The sequence below is a fragment of the Manacus candei genome, unplaced genomic scaffold (genome assembly GCF_025592945.1).
Source record: "Manacus candei isolate 608988 ecotype Guabito, Panama unplaced genomic scaffold, ASM2559294v1 h1tg000033l, whole genome shotgun sequence".
Classification (NCBI taxonomy): Eukaryota; Metazoa; Chordata; class Aves; order Passeriformes; family Pipridae; genus Manacus; species Manacus candei.
In genome coordinates, this window is record NW_026138081.1 from 3,949,482 (window position 1) to 3,968,046 (window position 18,565).

Here is an 18,565-nt window from a genome sequence, read left to right on the forward strand (position 1 = left end):
CCTCCAAACTGTGGTGTGTATAGTGAAACCAAATTGATAGCTTTTGGAGGGCTGCTTGAACTAAAGTTAACATAATTAACAATAAAAACTAGTCTGAAGAGTTAAGAAAATACAAGCATTGCCACATATTCAGTGCAATTCATGCTTTATGTGGTGTTTTGCTTCTGGAATGACAGGCTACTTCAAATTTCTTAGTCTGATAAAGCTGTGGGATTCATTACCATGAGTTACAAAGGACTCTGGCATGCAGCAATACTGGTGTGATAGGTGGTGTATTTGGCAGCCTAAAGCCTTCCTGGCGCTTCATTAAATAAACAAATAAGAGATGTATCTTTCTCTTAAAGAAGGGAGGAGCCAATAAAGTTTTGAATAATCAAATTATTCAAAGACGAAATTCAACTTGAATAAAGGATGTTCACCACACACAGAATAACTGGTTGGACCAGGTTGCTTTCTTTTCTACTGCCAAATCCCCAGCCTCTGACCTTGCATTCAGAAGGTCGTCTTGCTTGCAGGACTTTCAAGTTGCTTTCTGAGTAGGCTTTCCTGTAAAAAGGTCATAAAGATTGGATAAATAAGGCTTTAAATTAAGCTTCTTGTGTCTTCTTCAATAAAGGAATTCGAAGTCCTTTGAAAGTTAAGAGACCTTAAATAAGCCTCTATGAGAAAGTCTGTTGTATAGAAGACTCTTTTCTGTTTACACAGGACAACTTGTAAGTGAAATATGTCCTTTACAGAGCTCTGTCTGCTATGTGACACTCTAAAATTTACTCTGAGCCAGGTGTAATAGCTTCCTGGCTAATCCAGAGGTATGACTGAAGTCAGACGTCTGTGAAACTGACTTCTTTCTGTTCTCTAGGATTTTAAAGAAATCACTTTAAAATAATTTAAATCTGTCTTCTTGTTTGGCTATTCTGAGGTATACTACATTCACCATGAGATATGTTCTAGGGATGTCAGAAGGAAGGCATTAGGAGGTTATGCCAGGTTTATTGCTAAGCATGGGAACTTGTTCCACGTGGCAGTGTTTGGTTGGCTATGTGAGGATCCTGCTCCATGGAAACAGTTCATTTAGAGGCTTCTGCTAGAATTTAACATTTTCTTGACTTTTCTCAGTACTGCCATCTAGTTGCATCCAAGAGAGTTGTTAGCATTTCTGTAGATAATTGCTCCTAGGCTAGAGGCTGTCCCTTGGATGTTGCTAGATCATACAAAATGCTTTATTTTCTCTTTGAAACTTTTAGTTTCTCAATTCTCTGATGGCACGTTACCTTATCTGTAGGAGTAAAAAGCTCTTGGAAAAAAATGTTTTCTATCTCTGAAAGCTGCTGCTCTGATATGTATAATCTGCTCTTGATGTGTCTGTGTTCATTTGTGCTGTTGGACTTGTGTGCCTTTGGTCAGATTAAGCCAGAGGATAATGGTTATGGAAAGTATCTTCTTCAGCCTCACCTTTCCATAAGGAGGACTTCCCTGCTCCTGGCTTTCTCTATGAGCATACCAGTATTTGCAAGAGATGGTGGCAAGGCTTGTTTGGTAACTGTATGAGACGGAAAACCTATTTTGGCAATGGAAGCTGCTTGAGCAAAACCTGTCCTTGTGTTAAGGTAGATGATTTTGGAACCAGCCGAAGAAACCAGGTTTTCAGGGAGGGACTTCTTGAAGTTTTGATTTGTACACTTGAGGCAGGAGTTCTGGATGCATTGCAAAACCTGTCTCAGAATCTTTGACCTTGATGTTGGTGGAAATAGTTTGCATAATAAGGATATCATAGTCTTCTTTTAAGGAAGAGACAGGCTTGTCACATTAAGAAATTACTCCAGTTTAAAAGCCCAGCATATTCACATAACACATTGTGATTGATTCCACTAACGTGAAATCACTAACTTTCACTAACTTTCTAGAGTTTAATTCTTTTTGTGTGCATTTTTGTGATACCTGAGCTCATTGCCAGTCTCTGGTATTGACAAATCTGTGTGATATACTGGGTACCAGCTTAGATTTGGTAGATAATTACTGAGGCAAGATGTGCTGGATTAGTCCTGTGGTGTCATTGCATGTTTTCCTGATGTGTACCAGATTAGCTTCAATCTGCAGCCATTGTAACTACATGGATATACTTTATTTTCAGTGAAATGAGTAATGGCAAGTAGAGGGTTGTGCTTGAGTAGACAAGGGAGGGTTGATAAATCACTGGGTAGATTGAGAGTTTTACTACTTGATTTCTTTTTAGGTACAGTGTGTTTTGAAACCCAGCCACCATAAGGATGGACAGGAGCTTAATGCTTTGCTGAATGCCCCTCATATGCAGGTAAAACAAAATGAAACTTCTAATCTGATGGATGTATTTCTTATTGCTGTTTTCATTTGCAAAAAATAAGCTGTCTTGGGCTGACTGGGCAAGGATGGATTTTATGCCTCAACCTTCATTTTTCTAGGATGAGGAGTTTCCAATTTCCAGAAACCAATGAAAATTTCTAATCAAGTGTAGTTTATTATTATATTTAGCCCTTGCTACAGTCTACAAGTTTTACAGGATAATTTGCACATAAACAATGTAGCAGTTGATCAGTAGCAACAGGGCAACACATGAGCTGCTTTGCTTATCTATGTTTTTACCTTTGACAGCTGTTTCATGCTTACCATAGGATGCATAAAGGGACTTTTGTCCTGGGGTGGTGATGCAACTGGTTTTCACTGCAAAACTTATTATGTCTGAATCTGCAGTCACATACATAGTAAACTGGTGTCTGGGTTTTTTTGTACAGAGAAGCTAGAAGTACAGTCACAGTTGTGTTCAAAATTGCTTTTTTATTATTTTCCAATTTGAAAGAAAAGTTTTGAAAAGCAGTAGGTGCTACATAGCTGTGATAAATTATTTTTTTTATTGCTTGAGTCAGTTTACAGTATTCTATACCCTGCAGAGACTATTGAAATTGCAGAATTTCATCGAACTGTACTATTTTGTATACATATCAAGTGTGACATTTTCTGTAATTGAATTGATTTTGTTTAACACCAGGCACTTTTACTGGCTCATGATAAAGTTGCAGAACAAGAAATGCAACCAGAGCCTATGACAGATGAAAAAATTTATGAGAATGTTGGTGTGTACGGAGGGGAGACGGTTAAAATAGTTCGCATTGAGAAAGCTCGGGATATTCCATTGGTAAGTACTGGTACTCACTAAGCTATATGTAAAGGAAGTAAGCTTTTTTATCCTTTTCAGATTGCTATGAAACTTTTGGAATTTGAATATGAAGGTAATGTTTGACTTGTAAACACTCTTCCTCCTTCCCTCCAAAATGAAAAACAGTCACAGATGGTAAACCTGTGTTTAATTTCATTTAGCAGTAGCCATATGAACATGTAAAATCTGTTCAACTTCTGTAAGCTTGGATTTGGACAGATCTTGACATGAGTCACTATACCAAGCTTGGCTGAAGGGGAGCTTAGAGCCTTGTGCCAACTGGGTGTGAGTTTTTATCGTTGTTTGGTTTCTGGTTTTGGTTTGGTGTTTTTTTTAGTGATATCATCTTCTATTTGCATCTTTCAAATGAATGTTTCCTTAGGACTATGTTTCTAAAAAAAATAATCTTATGGTGTGGAGCAATTAATTCTTCAATTTTTAGTGAAGGAGTTAAGCAGTGTTTTTCTGAATTGGAGCATTGGGTGTATACATCTGAGCTCTTAACTTGCATTTTATTTCAGCATAGTTCCTTCACTGTCTTGGAATATATACAATAGATGGCTTTGAGTTTTATATATATAATAAATTCAGAATGTGTTGCTACTACACAGGGTGCTACTGTTCGCAATGAAATGGATTCTGTTATCATTAGTCGAATAGTGAAAGGAGGTGCTGCGGAGAAGAGTGGGCTGTTACATGAAGGGGATGAAGTTCTGGAGATCAATGGCATTGAGATTCGTGGAAAAGATGTCAATGAAGTTTTTGACTTGCTGGTAAGTTGAAACACTTCTTATTTTCTGTGCAACAAATAGTCATTTCATAAGTCTAATGCCTGTTCACTCTACTTGTCATTTTACTCATATTTAGCTTCAAAAATATTGTCATTCTAGTAGCTGGTGTTTATACATAAGGACCGTTTCAAGTTTTCTTTCTGATGCATATGATATTGATAAGTATAATGGCAATTATCTGCAAAAGTGAAGCCCACAAATGTGGAAGAACCAAGCTATTATCTTTAGACTTACTTCTAGTGATTTCTAAGAAAACCTTTGTTTAGCTCTGAAAAGCCATGACTTTTCATCTTTGTCTTTGGTTGAGTCCACAATTAATAAATGTGTGGCTGTGTGATTGTGGTAGTGTGTGGCTGGGATGGAGGTAATTTTCTTCATAGCACTTTATATGATGCTGTGTTTTAGGCTGGTTTTAGACTGAAACAGTGTTGATAAGCACCAGTATTTTAGGTATTGCTGAACAGTGCTTGCACAGTGTCAAGGCCTTCTCTGTTTCTCACTCTATGCCCTGCCTGTAAGTAGGCTGGGGTGAGCACAAGGCTGGGAGGGGACACACTGGAACAGCTGACCCAAATTGACCTCAGTGATGTATCTTGCCACATTATTTCATGCTGAGCAGTAAAAACTGGGTGGTGAGTGGCTGCTTTTGCATTACTAGTTGGGTTGGGGTTTTTCTCCTTCACTTGATAAACTGTCTTTACCTTGACCCATGAGGTTTTTTTCTTGCATTTGATCTTCCAATTCTCTGCCCATCCTGCTGAGAAGCGAGAGTGCATTAGCAGCTGATAAGTGCTTAAGTTGCAAGCCAGACCAGACTTAACCCACCACAAATTGTATCACTTGGGATCTTTACATGACTAGACTTCTTATTCTTTCCCTCCTGATAAAAGCCCTTTTGTCTAGCAGTTTGCTAACAGAGACGTTTTTCTGTTCATTACACCATTCATGACAAGAATTCAGTTGAAAAGCAGCTGGGCAAAACTGCAGGCAAGAAATCTGTCAGGAATCAGTAAATGCAGAGGTACTTGTTTTCAAAAAGGTCCTGTGAGACAGAATGTCAAAAGCTGGCAATTACCAGTATTTTCTGTTCCCCAGTTGCACTTGCTTTCTGTTTTCCCTGACACCTACTATGGATCAGTGTCCAAGATGGGACACCTGGAACTTAACTATGAATCTGTTGTCCAAGTTGGCAGCAGGCAAGACCATTCTGTCCAAGTGAAAACAGATGCAAATGACAATTCTTTTTGAAGTTAATTTATAACTTTGACACAAAACATTGGAAATATGAACAAGCACTTATTTAATAGGGTTCTTTGGGGGGAAAAAAAGGGAGGAAAAATACATTTAGTAAATCTTCAAATCACTTAGTAGATTTATGTTCTACATACATGCAGAATCAGGAAAAGACCTGGGTTCTGCTCTAAGTTGTGTCATTGTAGGAAGAACAGGCAGCGATATCCATAGATGAAATTGTCTTATGGTACACTAAGACACTAGTTTTTAATGGACAATTTTCATCTTCAGTTGGTCTTTTTTCTGAAATTTGCTGATAGAATTTTTCAGCTAATTCATACAATGAGGTCAAGTGGAAGGAAGTAGAGGAAGAAATATGTGGAGTTTGGAGGTTTTTGTCAATTGTTTTTAATTTTTATGCTGTTTAGAAAGATTCTTACAGTTCTTTGAAAAGCCTTCAATGTCCATGTGTTTTTTGGATCAGAGATACCTGAGATTCTTTATATTCTGTAATTATCTCTGTTTCCATCTGTTTGGGTTTTTTCCAAGCCATATTTAGCTATGTCCTATACTTCTGAAAATAGTGTTGTGTAGGTGATTAACAGGTAATTCAACTCTGGCAGTTTAGTTCTCTGCAGAGAGCTTATTCTGCTCCTGAGCAGCTCCTGCAACCTAGGGTTAAAGAATAAAAGGTTTCAAGCCACAATACGTTAGCATAAGAGAAAATTACTTGCTGAAAATTAAAAAAAATAAACATAACCTTATGTTTATATTTCTTTAAATATATTTTTAATACAATTAATTTAAAATAATACTTTTAATTCTTTATATGTTGTCACTTGTATTTTTTAATGTGGAAATAAAGTTTTAAAATACTTTAGACCCCCCCAGAATAGTTAAGCACCGGAGAAGGAAATTACTGACCTCCTTAGTTTTGCCTCATTACTTGCTAGTCAAATGATAATAAACTACATGTGACTTTAGACTATTCACATGATCACTGTGAGATTATATACATTCTTCATACACTTTGTGCATGCTGACTGAAAATAGTGGATTTTCCTTTCCCGCAGCCTCATCATGTTATGTTCAGTTACATTTACTTTTTTTAAGCCTTAGGTCTGAATTTTTTGAGATACATGCATTTTGCAAGGGTGACTACCGTGTTGATATCAAGTACTTCACATGTGCAGGATTTGAGTATATTAGTTAAATTTTTAAACAGTGTTTTGCATTTTTTAATAATGCTAACAGCATAAAATCGTAGTAGAAATCTTTAGATTTGAATATACTGTTCCATTTAAACAATTCTAGAAAAATAATATTTTTAATATATTTTTTCTTCCCAGTGTAGTTCCACTTGTTGGTATTTTTGAACGGAACAAGAGAATATTGTTATCCATTTCTCCTGAGTTTCTACTTGACAGAATTCCAGCTTCACCATTTCAGATAGAAGCAGTTAATAGAATGCTAGGCTTTTAAAATCTGAGTATCAACATTTGGCTTTCTAGCCTGACAGAATCACTGCATCTGTATCTGTACTATGTATTTTAAACCAGTTAAGGGATAGATGATGCGCTGTTAGGAGCAACCCTTTATGGGGATTTTTAAAGCGTTTCCTAAAATACGTTATTTATTAAAATTCCTAAAGTTAAACCATATTTTGATAGTGTATATGAAGAGTGTATTTTTCCTCTCAGGCCGACATGCACGGTACTCTGACCTTTGTATTGATTCCCAGTCAGCAGAGCAAGCCACCTCCTGTGAAGGAAACAGTTGTAAGTAGCTCTACATGTGTTCTTGTGCTTGGTGATACATAATTTATTTTACCAGTAATGTGTAGAAAGTTCTTCACTAGGTCATTTACATTGTGGAAAAAACCCAAAACTTAAACATTTAACTTGATTTGTTACCAGACTGACACCTGAATTAACTGTTGAAAGTTATTGATGTCTTAAGCTGAAACTCTTAGTATGATTTTAACTGAGTTTCTAAAATAGGAAGAAGTTGTAAAAGTAGAACTTTGTGTGGTTCTGAATTTATTTTGAATTTACGAATTTCTCTATTTTATATATATATATATATATATATATATGCATGTATGTATTAAAAGAAAATGGATCAATGGAACTTGCAAATATGCTTTGAGAGGAAAAGTTTGTATACTGGAAGCTTTGTTTATTATCTTTTTGTCTAACATACTTTTCTTGAGATGGTTTTAACAGTTTGAAGAAAAAATGCCCAGACATTAGTGATTGGTGACAAAATACTGTACAAGTGAAACTTCACTTAAAGCCCAGGATATTGGTTTCAGTCTGTGTGTTTATTAGGTATTTTAAGCAATTAGAATATCTCTGATAATTTTTGAATGCAAAGAACTTAAAATCAGTAGATTGGGGCGGGGGGGGAAGTTGCCTCCTGAAATGGTGAGGAAATTTCATGGAGTTTAGAATTACCGAGAGTTAAATTCAAGCCTTTATGTCCAACCTAGCAAAAGTGTGTCTTTTCCATTGCTAACATAGGTAATGTTTTCATTCCAGTACTCCTGTATGCCCCAGATGAAGTTTGCATTTTATAGAATCTTGGAGGTTTTAATATATTGGAGCTCCAGTGCAGTCAAGGAAGAGGGGGTGTAATTCTTCAGAAGTCACTGGGGTGGTTTTTTTTCTGATTTTACATTTGCTCTCCCACAGATACATGTGAAAGCGCATTTTGACTATGATCCCTCTGATGACCCTTACGTCCCCTGCCGAGAGTTAGGCCTGTCTTTTCAAAAAGGCGACATTCTCCATGTGATCAGTCAAGAAGATCCAAACTGGTGGCAGGCTTACAGAGATGGAGATGAAGATAACCAGCCGTTGGCAGGCCTTATCCCTGGTAAATAAAGCTCTAGAAAAAGCTTGACAGTTCTCATAGCCACGGGAGCTGTCAGGTTTTCAAAGAACTTGTATACCCTTAGATATCCATTGCCTCAAATGTCTGTGACACTGAACCTTTTGCATCAGAGCCTACTGCAGGTTATTAAGTCACTTAAAAGTTGACTTTTTAAAAGCATCGCTGCGTTATCACTGTTAAACCAGAGTAAGGCTGCTGCTACCACTGCAGGTTACCTTTCAACAGCTAATGTCCTCTTCCTTTATTCCTCCACCCTGTGGGGACTCTGGATTCAGAGTTCCCTCTGGCTGCAGCAGAGACAGGGGACTGTAACCCAGTTCTCTGGAGATGGGTACAGCTGTGAGGTTTCTTACTTTGTTCAAACTACTTGATACAGTATCTTTTTTTTGGTGACTTTTCTGTATATTTTCACTTACCAAAGGGCTTTAGTTGTTTGTAAGAGTCAGGCTTTCTTTCTCATTGTTGAGGGCCTTCAAGTAACAGGGTTTTCAGAGTTTTGACTTCAAGTCAGTTTATAATTTTTGCATTGCAATATTATTGTGCTCTAGTCCATTTAAGATCTGCTGATCAGTTAAACACAGCGAACAAGAGACTTTTCAAATTCCATAAAATATCCCACTGTTACTTTATGATGTTTGAATAAGTTGAGATAAACACTGATTTAAATATAGGCTAATGTTTTTAAACCGAAGTTCAAAATATTTCATATAAATAGAACACATTTGACATACAAAAATAGTTAGAAAACCATAGCATCATAGTGGGAAAGTGTAGTCTTTCCAGGCTACAAATGCTCTGCAAGTCTTTCTTGATTAATATGTTTTTTAAGTATTAAGTTTTGTAGTAATTTTAGTTTCTCGTTTTAAATTTTAATTTCTCTTTTAAAATTTCTTTTGTATGTTTTATTCTACTGGAACCTTCAGAGATGTAAAAGCTTAGGAAAAAGTCAAATGAGTAAGTCATTATGAAAAAGCATGGATGTGGTTTCTAAATGTTAATGGCTCTTGTGCTTTTTCGGGTTTTTTTAATCCATCAAGGAAAAAGTTTTCAGCAACAAAGAGAAGCAATGAAGCAAACCATAGAAGAAGACAAGGAGCCTGAAAAATCAGGTTGGATATATGTTTTCCAAGGGAAAAAAAATCTTTTATGGAGGTGCTAATTAGTGATATATATGGAACCTTGTCATTGTGGAGTTGTAGAAAATTATTCTGTTTTTTTGTAATACAAGTGGGATGATTCTTTCAAAGTCTTCATGTAATTATGGGTCTGAATTTAGCACTTAGTTGTATAAATCACGTGGGATTTTTCATAACTGTGCAATGTAATTAGGATGATGTAGGGAATTTGGAAAGCCCCTTTTTTCTTAAAGAATTTTATCTGCCATGACTCAGTTTAAGTTCTTGACATGAGCATTTGCTTAATACACCAGACCACTGTAATGAGCAGAAGGATATTATGCCTTTTCAAAACTGCAGAATAAATTCTCCACTTTAAAGATCCAGATAGTGGGTAGAATAGGAGGATTTTTGCTGTATGGGTGTTTGATTATGGTGATTTTTGTTTTGGAAATAAAATTTTCAGGAAAACTCTGGTGTGCAAAGAAGAACAAAAAGAAACGGAAAAAGATTTTATACAATGCAAATAAAAATGATGGTGAGTAACATGTTTTCCACAATATGTGTACTTATACACATGTAACTATAAAAGATTCCATAACTAGCCTTGTGAAAACAATTGCTTAAATTCAGGATATGATGTTGGAAGTAATAGCTGATGAAGTTCTCTGTGAGAGCGGTAGTATGTTTTGTTATAGCATTTAGTGAAAGATGTAAAAGAGGTGACAGGATATGTAGGGTCATTTAGTGTCTTTAATAAAGGCCAGATTATAGGGGTAAAAAATAGATAGCTTTTTAGGCATGGAAGCACTCATAATTTTACAATGGTGAACTAATTCGTTATGGTTTTGTAATGTCATCTCACTCTGCATAATTAAGTTTAGTAAACAAAAACCTTCTCCACAAAGATTTTATAGGCTTTTTGTACTATATTTTTACACAAGTACTTTGGGATTGGGATGATTTTTGTTGTTTTTGGGTATAAAGTGTTATTCTTATACTAGATACTTGTTCCTTGGCAAGAAAGTTGTTTCCTGAATTTATGCTACTACTTATGTGAGTAATAGTAAGTGAAGACACATTTTCTTTCCCAAGAAAGGGAGAAAAAGAAGTCTGATCTTACTGAGCAAGTGATGATCTTTGGGGTTCTGTTGCTTTGGTGACTCAGAGATGCTGGGCAGAGAGTTCGGGAACTGCCTGAAACTTTATACTGCATGACAGGCAGTACATGCAACTGTTAGCAAAGTATTTGTGACTGTTTTATTGTTCTCTCTCGAGATTATGACAATGAGGAAATTTTGACCTACGAGGAAATGTCACTGTATCATCAACCAGCAAATAGGAAGCGGCCCATTGTCCTGATTGGCCCACAGAACTGCGGCCAAAACGAGCTGCGGCAGAGACTTATGAATAATGAAGTGGATCGCTTTGCCTCCGCAGTTCCACGTGAGTTTGACAGGCAGATAAGATTCTGTGTTCTAAACATTGTCTGCAGACAAATCCTGTTGGGTTGAAAATAGTAATTAGGATCCTGGGGGCTGTGAGCAGTATATATTGAGCTCTTGAAAAATGGGCAAGGAAAGTGACCTCTTGTATGGCAAAAAATAGCTTTGGTAAGTTAATGCAAATCCAGTGTCTCAACTCAGTGTTATAAAGACATTATAAGGCATGCATTTATTCCAGTTTGCATAAAACTGGAGTGAGTTACAGAAGTGTAAAAAAGAAACTGGTATATAGGGCAAAGAATTTTTAACCAAATGTCCTGCATAAATTTAAGTTTAGGTGGCTTTAGTGCCTTTCCAAACTACTTATATTTCAGTGATGATTATATTTTTAATGTCTCATGTACCCTAGATTATGTTTACAAACAGCTTAGCAGTATATATTGTTATAAACAACTAATGGCTGTTTTCACATTCAGATCACAGCTGCACAGTTAAAACTATTCCTTTCGTAGTTTACTACTTTTTTACCCTCTAGATAATGTAAGTGAAACCTTTGAATTAAGTCTGACGACTTAATCTGACCATGGACATTTATTGTATAAAATAAAATACGTGGATTTCTTGGATATTTCATATGTTGGTGGGGTTCTTTTTGCTTGATTAGCAACATTTCTCCTAAGAGAAATGCTGATTGCTTTTCTTCAGTTCTACAGGTGTATCACTCTCTCAATGTCTTTTTTTTTGTTGCTCTTGCTTGTAGATACTACTCGGAGTAGGCGAGAGACTGAAGCAGCTGGCAGGGATTACCATTTTGTTTCTCGACAGGCATTTGAGAGTGACATAGCTGCAGGGAAGTTCATTGAATATGGAGAGTTTGAAAAGAACCTCTATGGTACTAGCATAGACTCCGTACGCCAAGTAATCAACTCAGGCAAGATATGCCTTTTAAATCTTCATACCCAGGTATGGCAAAAATGTTGCCTCTCGTGTTTTAATTGTAGAAGCTGCTCTGAGAACCTACAGAGCTCTATTTGGTTTATATAAAATGAGTTTATATAAAATGTTTATATAAAATGTTTTCAAGGTCCATATTTATTCCAAGTTTTCTTTTGGTGATGTTCAGTTGACTATACAGTGTATTGTACAGCCTTCTTGTTCCTTGCTTGTAAATATGCACATCTTTATCCACTACAGGTATTAGGGGCCTTTTCACCAGCTTTAAGTATCTGGAAACTATCTGAATTAAAAAGATGAATTAAAATAAGATTTGTGTCTCTCAGTCCTCCAATTATTCTGTGAGCTCTGAGGTTTTTGAAGACAGAGAGGAAATTGTTTGTGATTATACTTGGAAAGTGTTTTTTGGGACTGTTAATGCAGTTTCCAAATCCAGTTCAGGATTAAAGTATATGACATCATTAATATTGAAAAGCTGTTTAGCTGTGACCTTTTGGTTATGGAGAGGAAAACTATGCTTGCAGACCTCAACTTGGAAATTTAGTCAAACATGGGAAGAGGCAGAGTCCTGGAACACAGCCCGTTTTCTGATACGCACAATATGTGTGAGGTTTGCTGCTGTTGTAGATCTGCAAAAGAAGCCCTAAAACTCAGACACATCAGCAAAGTCTGGTAGTATTGAAGCTGTAATTACTCAACAATTAGTCATCACCAGTTGGGACCATGTGATACTTTACTAGAATACCTTGTGGGTATTGCAAAGCATGTCATAAAGTGAAAATTCACAACTCTTTAAAAATTTGTTAAATTCTGTGGCTAAAAAATCTATTTCAGAGACAAGTTGTTTGTCCTGAGACACAGAGAGTAGGCCTTTTGGAAAAACCAAATGACAGTTTGTATTTCTTTACTTCCTGTCTCTCAGTATAAATGTAACCTGACAAAACATAATGCTATGCATACCGTAGTAGTGTATCTGATACTTGTATTTTAATCTTCAAACAGAAAGGGTTGAACTATAGTCTTTCAAGTAAACTGTAGTATGTAAAGACTCTTCTCTCTGTTCAAAGCTGATACCATTCCTTAGCATTCTAAGGACACTTACCTCAATGCAGATGACTTTTTCTTTGCTTTAGGATACCAAAAGATCAGTTCCTTCAGTTTAGTTAAGGATAATATTCTTGAACAAAAGTAAATGTTTCAGTTCTGTGAAGCTGAAAAATGTTGGAATATCAATTTTGTAGGAAAAGGTGGCTTAACTGTGAGTGGTGATGATAATACTGTTAATTAATTATATTGCTGTTAATATATTGTACAATTTTCATGTTTGAAGAGTATATTATCAATTATAACATGAATAATGCATCATTAAATGACCTTTTCATGGGTGGAACTGTTAAATATTTAATAAATCCTATTTCTGCAGTCGCTGAAGACACTACGTAACTCTGACTTGAAGCCATATATTATATTTGTTGCACCACCTTCACAAGAGAGACTACGAGCTTTATTGGCCAAAGAAGGGAAAAACCCAAAGGTAAGGTGTCCTACATGTCTTCTGAAACCATGTTGGCTTTGGTAATAGTGTGCACTTTCTTTGGAACTGGGACCCAGTAATGGTCCTGACAATTACCACTGCAGTGAAGCAGTGTGGTTGGGATCTGTGTGTTCCAGGTTAGTAGGCAGACCATACTAAAGGAAGGGTTCAGGATGCTTTTGTCTAATGTGATGCAAGAGGTATTAGAAACAAAAATGCACTGCTAAATCAGTAATCCTGGGGCACAAGGTCTGTGCATTGGGATCCCTGCATTCGGGTACCAAAATATGACCTTTTATTTCAAAACTGTGGAAAACCCAGCTTTGTCCTCAAGTAAACCTGGGAATAATTCTGTGGAGCAAAGGATTACTGTTTTTCTTTTGAGAATTTACCTGCCCTTGGGAAAGCATTTGCTTGAAAATTCGAAACTATTCAGATAAAATTATTTTAATGCTTGGTCCTGTAGGATCATTTTTCATGTTCAGCCAGAGTCATACCCAAGATTTGAACTTATCCAGTTAAGATCCAGTTTAGTTACTGAGAAGGTAGTTCTGCAGAATGGACTCAAAAGCCATAGATTAAACCAGGACATGTGAAAGCTCAGAAAATTTCTTTATCAGCTTATGATATACAAAGTGCTTATTGCTAGGACAATGAAGTAGCTTTTCAACTGAGATCTACCCTGCGGTGGTTGCTGGGAGCCCTTTGCTACCATGGTATCTTCAGAGTACTAATTGAGCATAATGTGGTTCATACTGAGGAAAAACAATCTTCCCAGCATAACTCAGAGCAACTCCTGACATGGCTGTTGGTCAGGGATCAAACCTCACTGTGTTTTGTGGCTGTGTTGTTTTGCTTACTTGGATGCAAGATCTAGAAGTCCATTACAGTCCAAGTGTTAAAAGAGAGGGATTTTTCTTTTTTCCTTCCCCCCCTCACCCTTGAGTCAAATGGAATCATAGTCTTTAAATGGGTGTGTTTCCTCCTTCATGTTTATGCAACTAATGAAACTTTATTTTATATAAACATTGCATCTTATGTAGGTTCTGGATTCTTACTGCAGTAGTCAAGGAATCCATTTGCAATAAAAAGGAATACATTTCTTGGTGTTAAAGAATGCCTGTTTTCTTTCTGATTAATTGTATTGGAGTTGTATTTATTTCAGGGGGGTACATGCTCTCATGTTAAACCCCCTCCCCAATAAAGAAAAGGGTATTTCTTGGATGTATGCTTGTATGTTACTTTGATTTTATCAAGAGTATATAATGACTAAGAAAAAAAATCTTGAAGGCCTGAAGTCCTTTTTGAAATTATCCTTTCTAGAAAATTAACTCAAAAATTATACCTGAATATTCCTTTATACAATAGAAAACTAAGTTGCAGAAGAGGAAAATAAACACAACTCTAGTAGCTAATTGTAAAAAAAAAAAAAACTGAAGTGAAGCAAAACATTTCTACTTCTCCCTTTGTATCATTTATCTACATCTGCAATATTCTTGCTTTTGACATAGTCCCTTCCAGCTCCCAAATGGTGGTTTTCATTTTTCTGCAATGTTATTCACTGGGTGTTATGGTGATTTGGTCAGCTTAAACATACAACTCTCCCTGTGGTTCTCATTGCTGTTTGTTGAGCAGTTTTCACCAATGACAGCTGTCGCCTTCGGCTGTTTGGCATTTGTAGTGCTGCACCTTCAGAGGAGGTTGTCTTGTTCTACACCATTCAGCCTTTCTCTCACACTATCTCTGCCACCTCCAGTCTTTTTCAGAAAGGATAATGACCTTAGCAACCTCACTTATTTTTCAGAAACATGATTTAAGAACCTCAGTAAGATCAGTGTTGTGCAATGAGCAGTGCTGGATGTTCCTCATTTTCCTCAGCCGGGGGCAGTTATTTACAGTTTGCCACTTAGGGCAAATCAAACAGGATTGTCTTTAATGTCCTTAGCTTTCAAATATGTATCATGGTTCAGTGTTACTGTAAACTTTTCCATAGCCAATAGCAACACCATGAGAATTTGTGTAAAAAATTGAGTTGTTACTTTTCCCTACTCTTTTACTGTGAGAGGCTTGCACACCTACACTAACTCTGTTTTTGATTGCAGCCAGAAGAGCTGAGAGAAATCATAGAGAAGACAAGGGAGATGGAACAGAACAATGGCCACTACTTTGATACAGCAATTGTGAATTCTGACCTTGATAAGGCCTATCAGGAATTACTTCGGTTAATAAACAAGCTTGACACAGAACCCCAGTGGGTGCCCTCTACCTGGCTACGATGAGAGCAGTTCCAAGGGACAAGTGGACTTTAATCTAGCTATCTTTCCAAGGAGGTTGTGTGTAGGCCTGCCCAATTCTAGTATAAATGCATGTGAGCTGTGAGCTCTACACCTCAGTGGCTGCATCCTTTGCCAGTGAAATTGCGTATTAACGAAAAATACGCTACTCAGCTTGTGAGCCAATTTAACTGATCTAAAGATTGTCCAAGTTTTCTTTCTCTGTGGTCTAGAAATGGAGACTGTGTCAATACTAAATTCTAAGGCTTTAGATAGATTTTTCTAGCAGCTACTTTTATACATAAATCCACCTTTTTTAACCTAGTCACCCTTACAGCAAAGATTTTAAGTGTGTTTATGTGTATATATATATAGTCCATGCTGTCACATAGTTATAAATATGAATATTATTTAACACTTAATGACTTTGTGGGACATGATGCTAGTTCAAGAGCATTCTACAGATCACTGGGCAGAGATATATGTGAAAAATGTTAATATCAATGAGAAACCTCTCCTGTCCAAAAAATACACAGAATGAAGATGCTGCTCTGATCTGGGGCTGCCCTGTGAGGCTTGAGTTAATATTTTAATTCTCAGACATTCCACTTTCTAATAGCACTGTAATTGGAAAATGTGTATAATGTAAATATTTCAATCCTTGCATCTTTTTAGTCAGACTTTTAAAATCAGATTTAACTGCACAGTAATTTTAGGTCCAAAGATGACTGTTATATTGATCTTTTAGATGTGATATTTTTATGATATTTTCTTTAAAACACTGATTGACTGATTGGAGCCACTGTTTTCCACAGATCTGTAGAGATATTTAGAAAGACGGAGCTTATATTTTTGTGAAAAGGTATAGTTATAAGACATGCTACTTGAAAGTCAACTGAAATTCTCATGTTTTATAACAGAATACTGACTAAAATAGACTGATGTGCTGAACACTGGAAGACAGTGTGTTTTTTTAATCTCTGCAAATGGTTCATGTTGTGGCTGTTGGACTAATGGACAACTAACTGGAAGTCAAATAGCTGAATGTAGCTACTATGTTATGAGTATTGTAATTCACTAGCCAACTTATTGTCCTGCGTTTGCTCAATACTGCAGTGAAAATATGTGTAAAACACTGGTAACTGACTGAGAAGTCACAAAAAAGGGGAATATTTTTAATGGTTCAAACAAAAAAAACCAACTTGAAACAAGGGAACAAAAGGCAAGGTCTGTCTGTATCCTGGTGCATTCTGCAAAGCAGATGGGAACATCTCTGCATCCTCAAATTATTCTGGCTGTGAAGGTTTAACTACTAAGTCTGCAGTAGGGCTGTTGTTGCTGACCCTAACTGAATAGTAGTATCTTGGCTATTTTGGTTTTCGGTAGCACAAAGAACCTTAACTGTGAATATCTTTTCATTTTAGCCATAGTGTTTCCTTGTTCCTACAGGTAAAACACTGGAGTTATGTCAGTGTGTAGTTCACTCCTGTCTAATGTTGAAGGATGAAAAAGTAGTTAATGTTTTCCATTCTATCTTGGATATATTCTTTCTTCAAACGTTAGTGGAACAAATTCACACCTGTAGCTAGAGAGCTCAGAGTGTAGAGCAGATATAAAGAAATTGTCAGATAACTATCCTAGGTACTGAACAAATATTCAGTACATTTTTGTATTGAAAAATGGAAGGATAGAGAGCATTCCTGTCTTGTTAGAAAGCAAATTGATTTGCTAGTTTAATTAGTATTTACGGCTGAAAGGCAATTAAGCAGTTAGTGCGGATTAGTAATGACCCTTCAGAAAGAAAAGGGGGTGCAAACTTTGAATATCTTTAGTTCAAGTTAGTGTTAGAAATAATAATGGATATTCAAAATAATGGCTTTTTGCCTCACATTGCAGGCATGTTCTCAGTTTCATCCATAGTTTATGAGAACTACAATGTTCAGGTATATTGGATATACTTTATTGATTCTACCCATTAAGAAAGATGATTGCCAGATGTATTAGGCTTCTGGGTATTGACTGTTTCATAGGTGGACAAGAAGGTGGGAAGCAGTAAAATGTGTGTTGAGTAAGGGTAACCTAGCTCAAGTTACATAGGTGCTGTCTAAATTCTTGCAGTCACAATCAGCTCAAGGTGGTTGCTGAAGTCCCATAGGTATTCAGTGTTCATAGGCAGCATCAGTCTCAGTAAATCATGCCATTAATATTATTTCACCAATGTTTGTCTCCCCAGCTTTTCTGAAATGTTGTACAGAATGTTTTTTTACAAATGAGCTTTTGAATGTAGACTTAAAGCATATTGCTTGAAGTTCAGCTTTACTCTTAATTCCCAAGGCACACAGTACTTGCTGACGTCCATGTAGAGAGGTGCTATGATAGTTTATAACCGGTGTTAGCAATGTATCCTGCTGAAAGGAGGGCTTTGAGCAGCACTGAAATAATGTACCTGGCTGTCAGTCTGCTGTCAGTTTGGACCTGGAACTACCTTGTGTAAGAAATCATTGTCTCTAATGAAGAATGTGTGCTAGTTCCCTCGAGAGCAAAAGAAAATATGCAGACTTCACTGGTGAAACTCTTTGACTTTATCACAGGTTATGTAGTGAGCTGTATCAGACTGAAATGAGGATATCTGCATTTTTACCAGTCCAGATTTAATTAAAAAAAAAAGTTAGCTGAATTGCATAAAAAAATTTTTGAATGTAATTAAATGTGACTTTTCAAAATATTAGATAGGGGGTTTCATGCCTTAAATAATTAAGGTAACTTTACTGAGACCTGTGGTTAGCCCCACTTGTACTTTTATACATGTATCTGCACTCTGTATTTTGAGACATCATGAACTGCACACTAATGTAAAAATGTAAAATATTTCTAGATTTAAAATAAATCACTGTACAATTTTATTTCTCATACCGGATCTTCTTTCTGCCACTGTGCTGAATGTGTGAAACATGCTGTGACCCATCAGTGCCCTAGGGGATGTCCTGTGCTCCTTCTGACACCATCCCATGGGAGAGGTAACAACATGTCCAACATGTCTTTCTTTCAAACTAATCTGTATCTTACAACAGAGTATGGACTTACTGTTCAGCTGTGCTGTGTTCAGCTTCAAAAAAGAAGAGGCCTTGTGCTTCA

The 18,565-nt window shown here is 36.5% G+C and overlaps 1 protein-coding gene across 1 annotated transcript in view; it reads left to right on the forward strand.

The window, feature by feature from the left end:
- PALS1 (protein associated with LIN7 1, MAGUK p55 family member) overlaps nucleotides 1-18,333 on the forward strand; it is a 58,422-nt gene extending 40,089 nt beyond the window's left edge. The window contains exons 4-14 of the mRNA XM_051791409.1: nucleotides 2,234-2,311; nucleotides 3,023-3,169; nucleotides 3,802-3,963; nucleotides 6,915-6,992; nucleotides 7,908-8,091; nucleotides 9,147-9,218; nucleotides 9,691-9,762; nucleotides 10,503-10,670; nucleotides 11,430-11,632; nucleotides 13,047-13,157; nucleotides 15,260-18,333. Coding sequence (XP_051647369.1) covers nucleotides 2,234-2,311; nucleotides 3,023-3,169; nucleotides 3,802-3,963; nucleotides 6,915-6,992; nucleotides 7,908-8,091; nucleotides 9,147-9,218; nucleotides 9,691-9,762; nucleotides 10,503-10,670; nucleotides 11,430-11,632; nucleotides 13,047-13,157; nucleotides 15,260-15,436 — 1,452 coding nt within the window. The 3' untranslated portion in view covers nucleotides 15,437-18,333. The remainder of the gene's footprint in view (nucleotides 1-2,233; nucleotides 2,312-3,022; nucleotides 3,170-3,801; nucleotides 3,964-6,914; nucleotides 6,993-7,907; nucleotides 8,092-9,146; nucleotides 9,219-9,690; nucleotides 9,763-10,502; nucleotides 10,671-11,429; nucleotides 11,633-13,046; nucleotides 13,158-15,259) is intronic.
- Nucleotides 18,334-18,565: the final 232 nt, after the last annotated feature.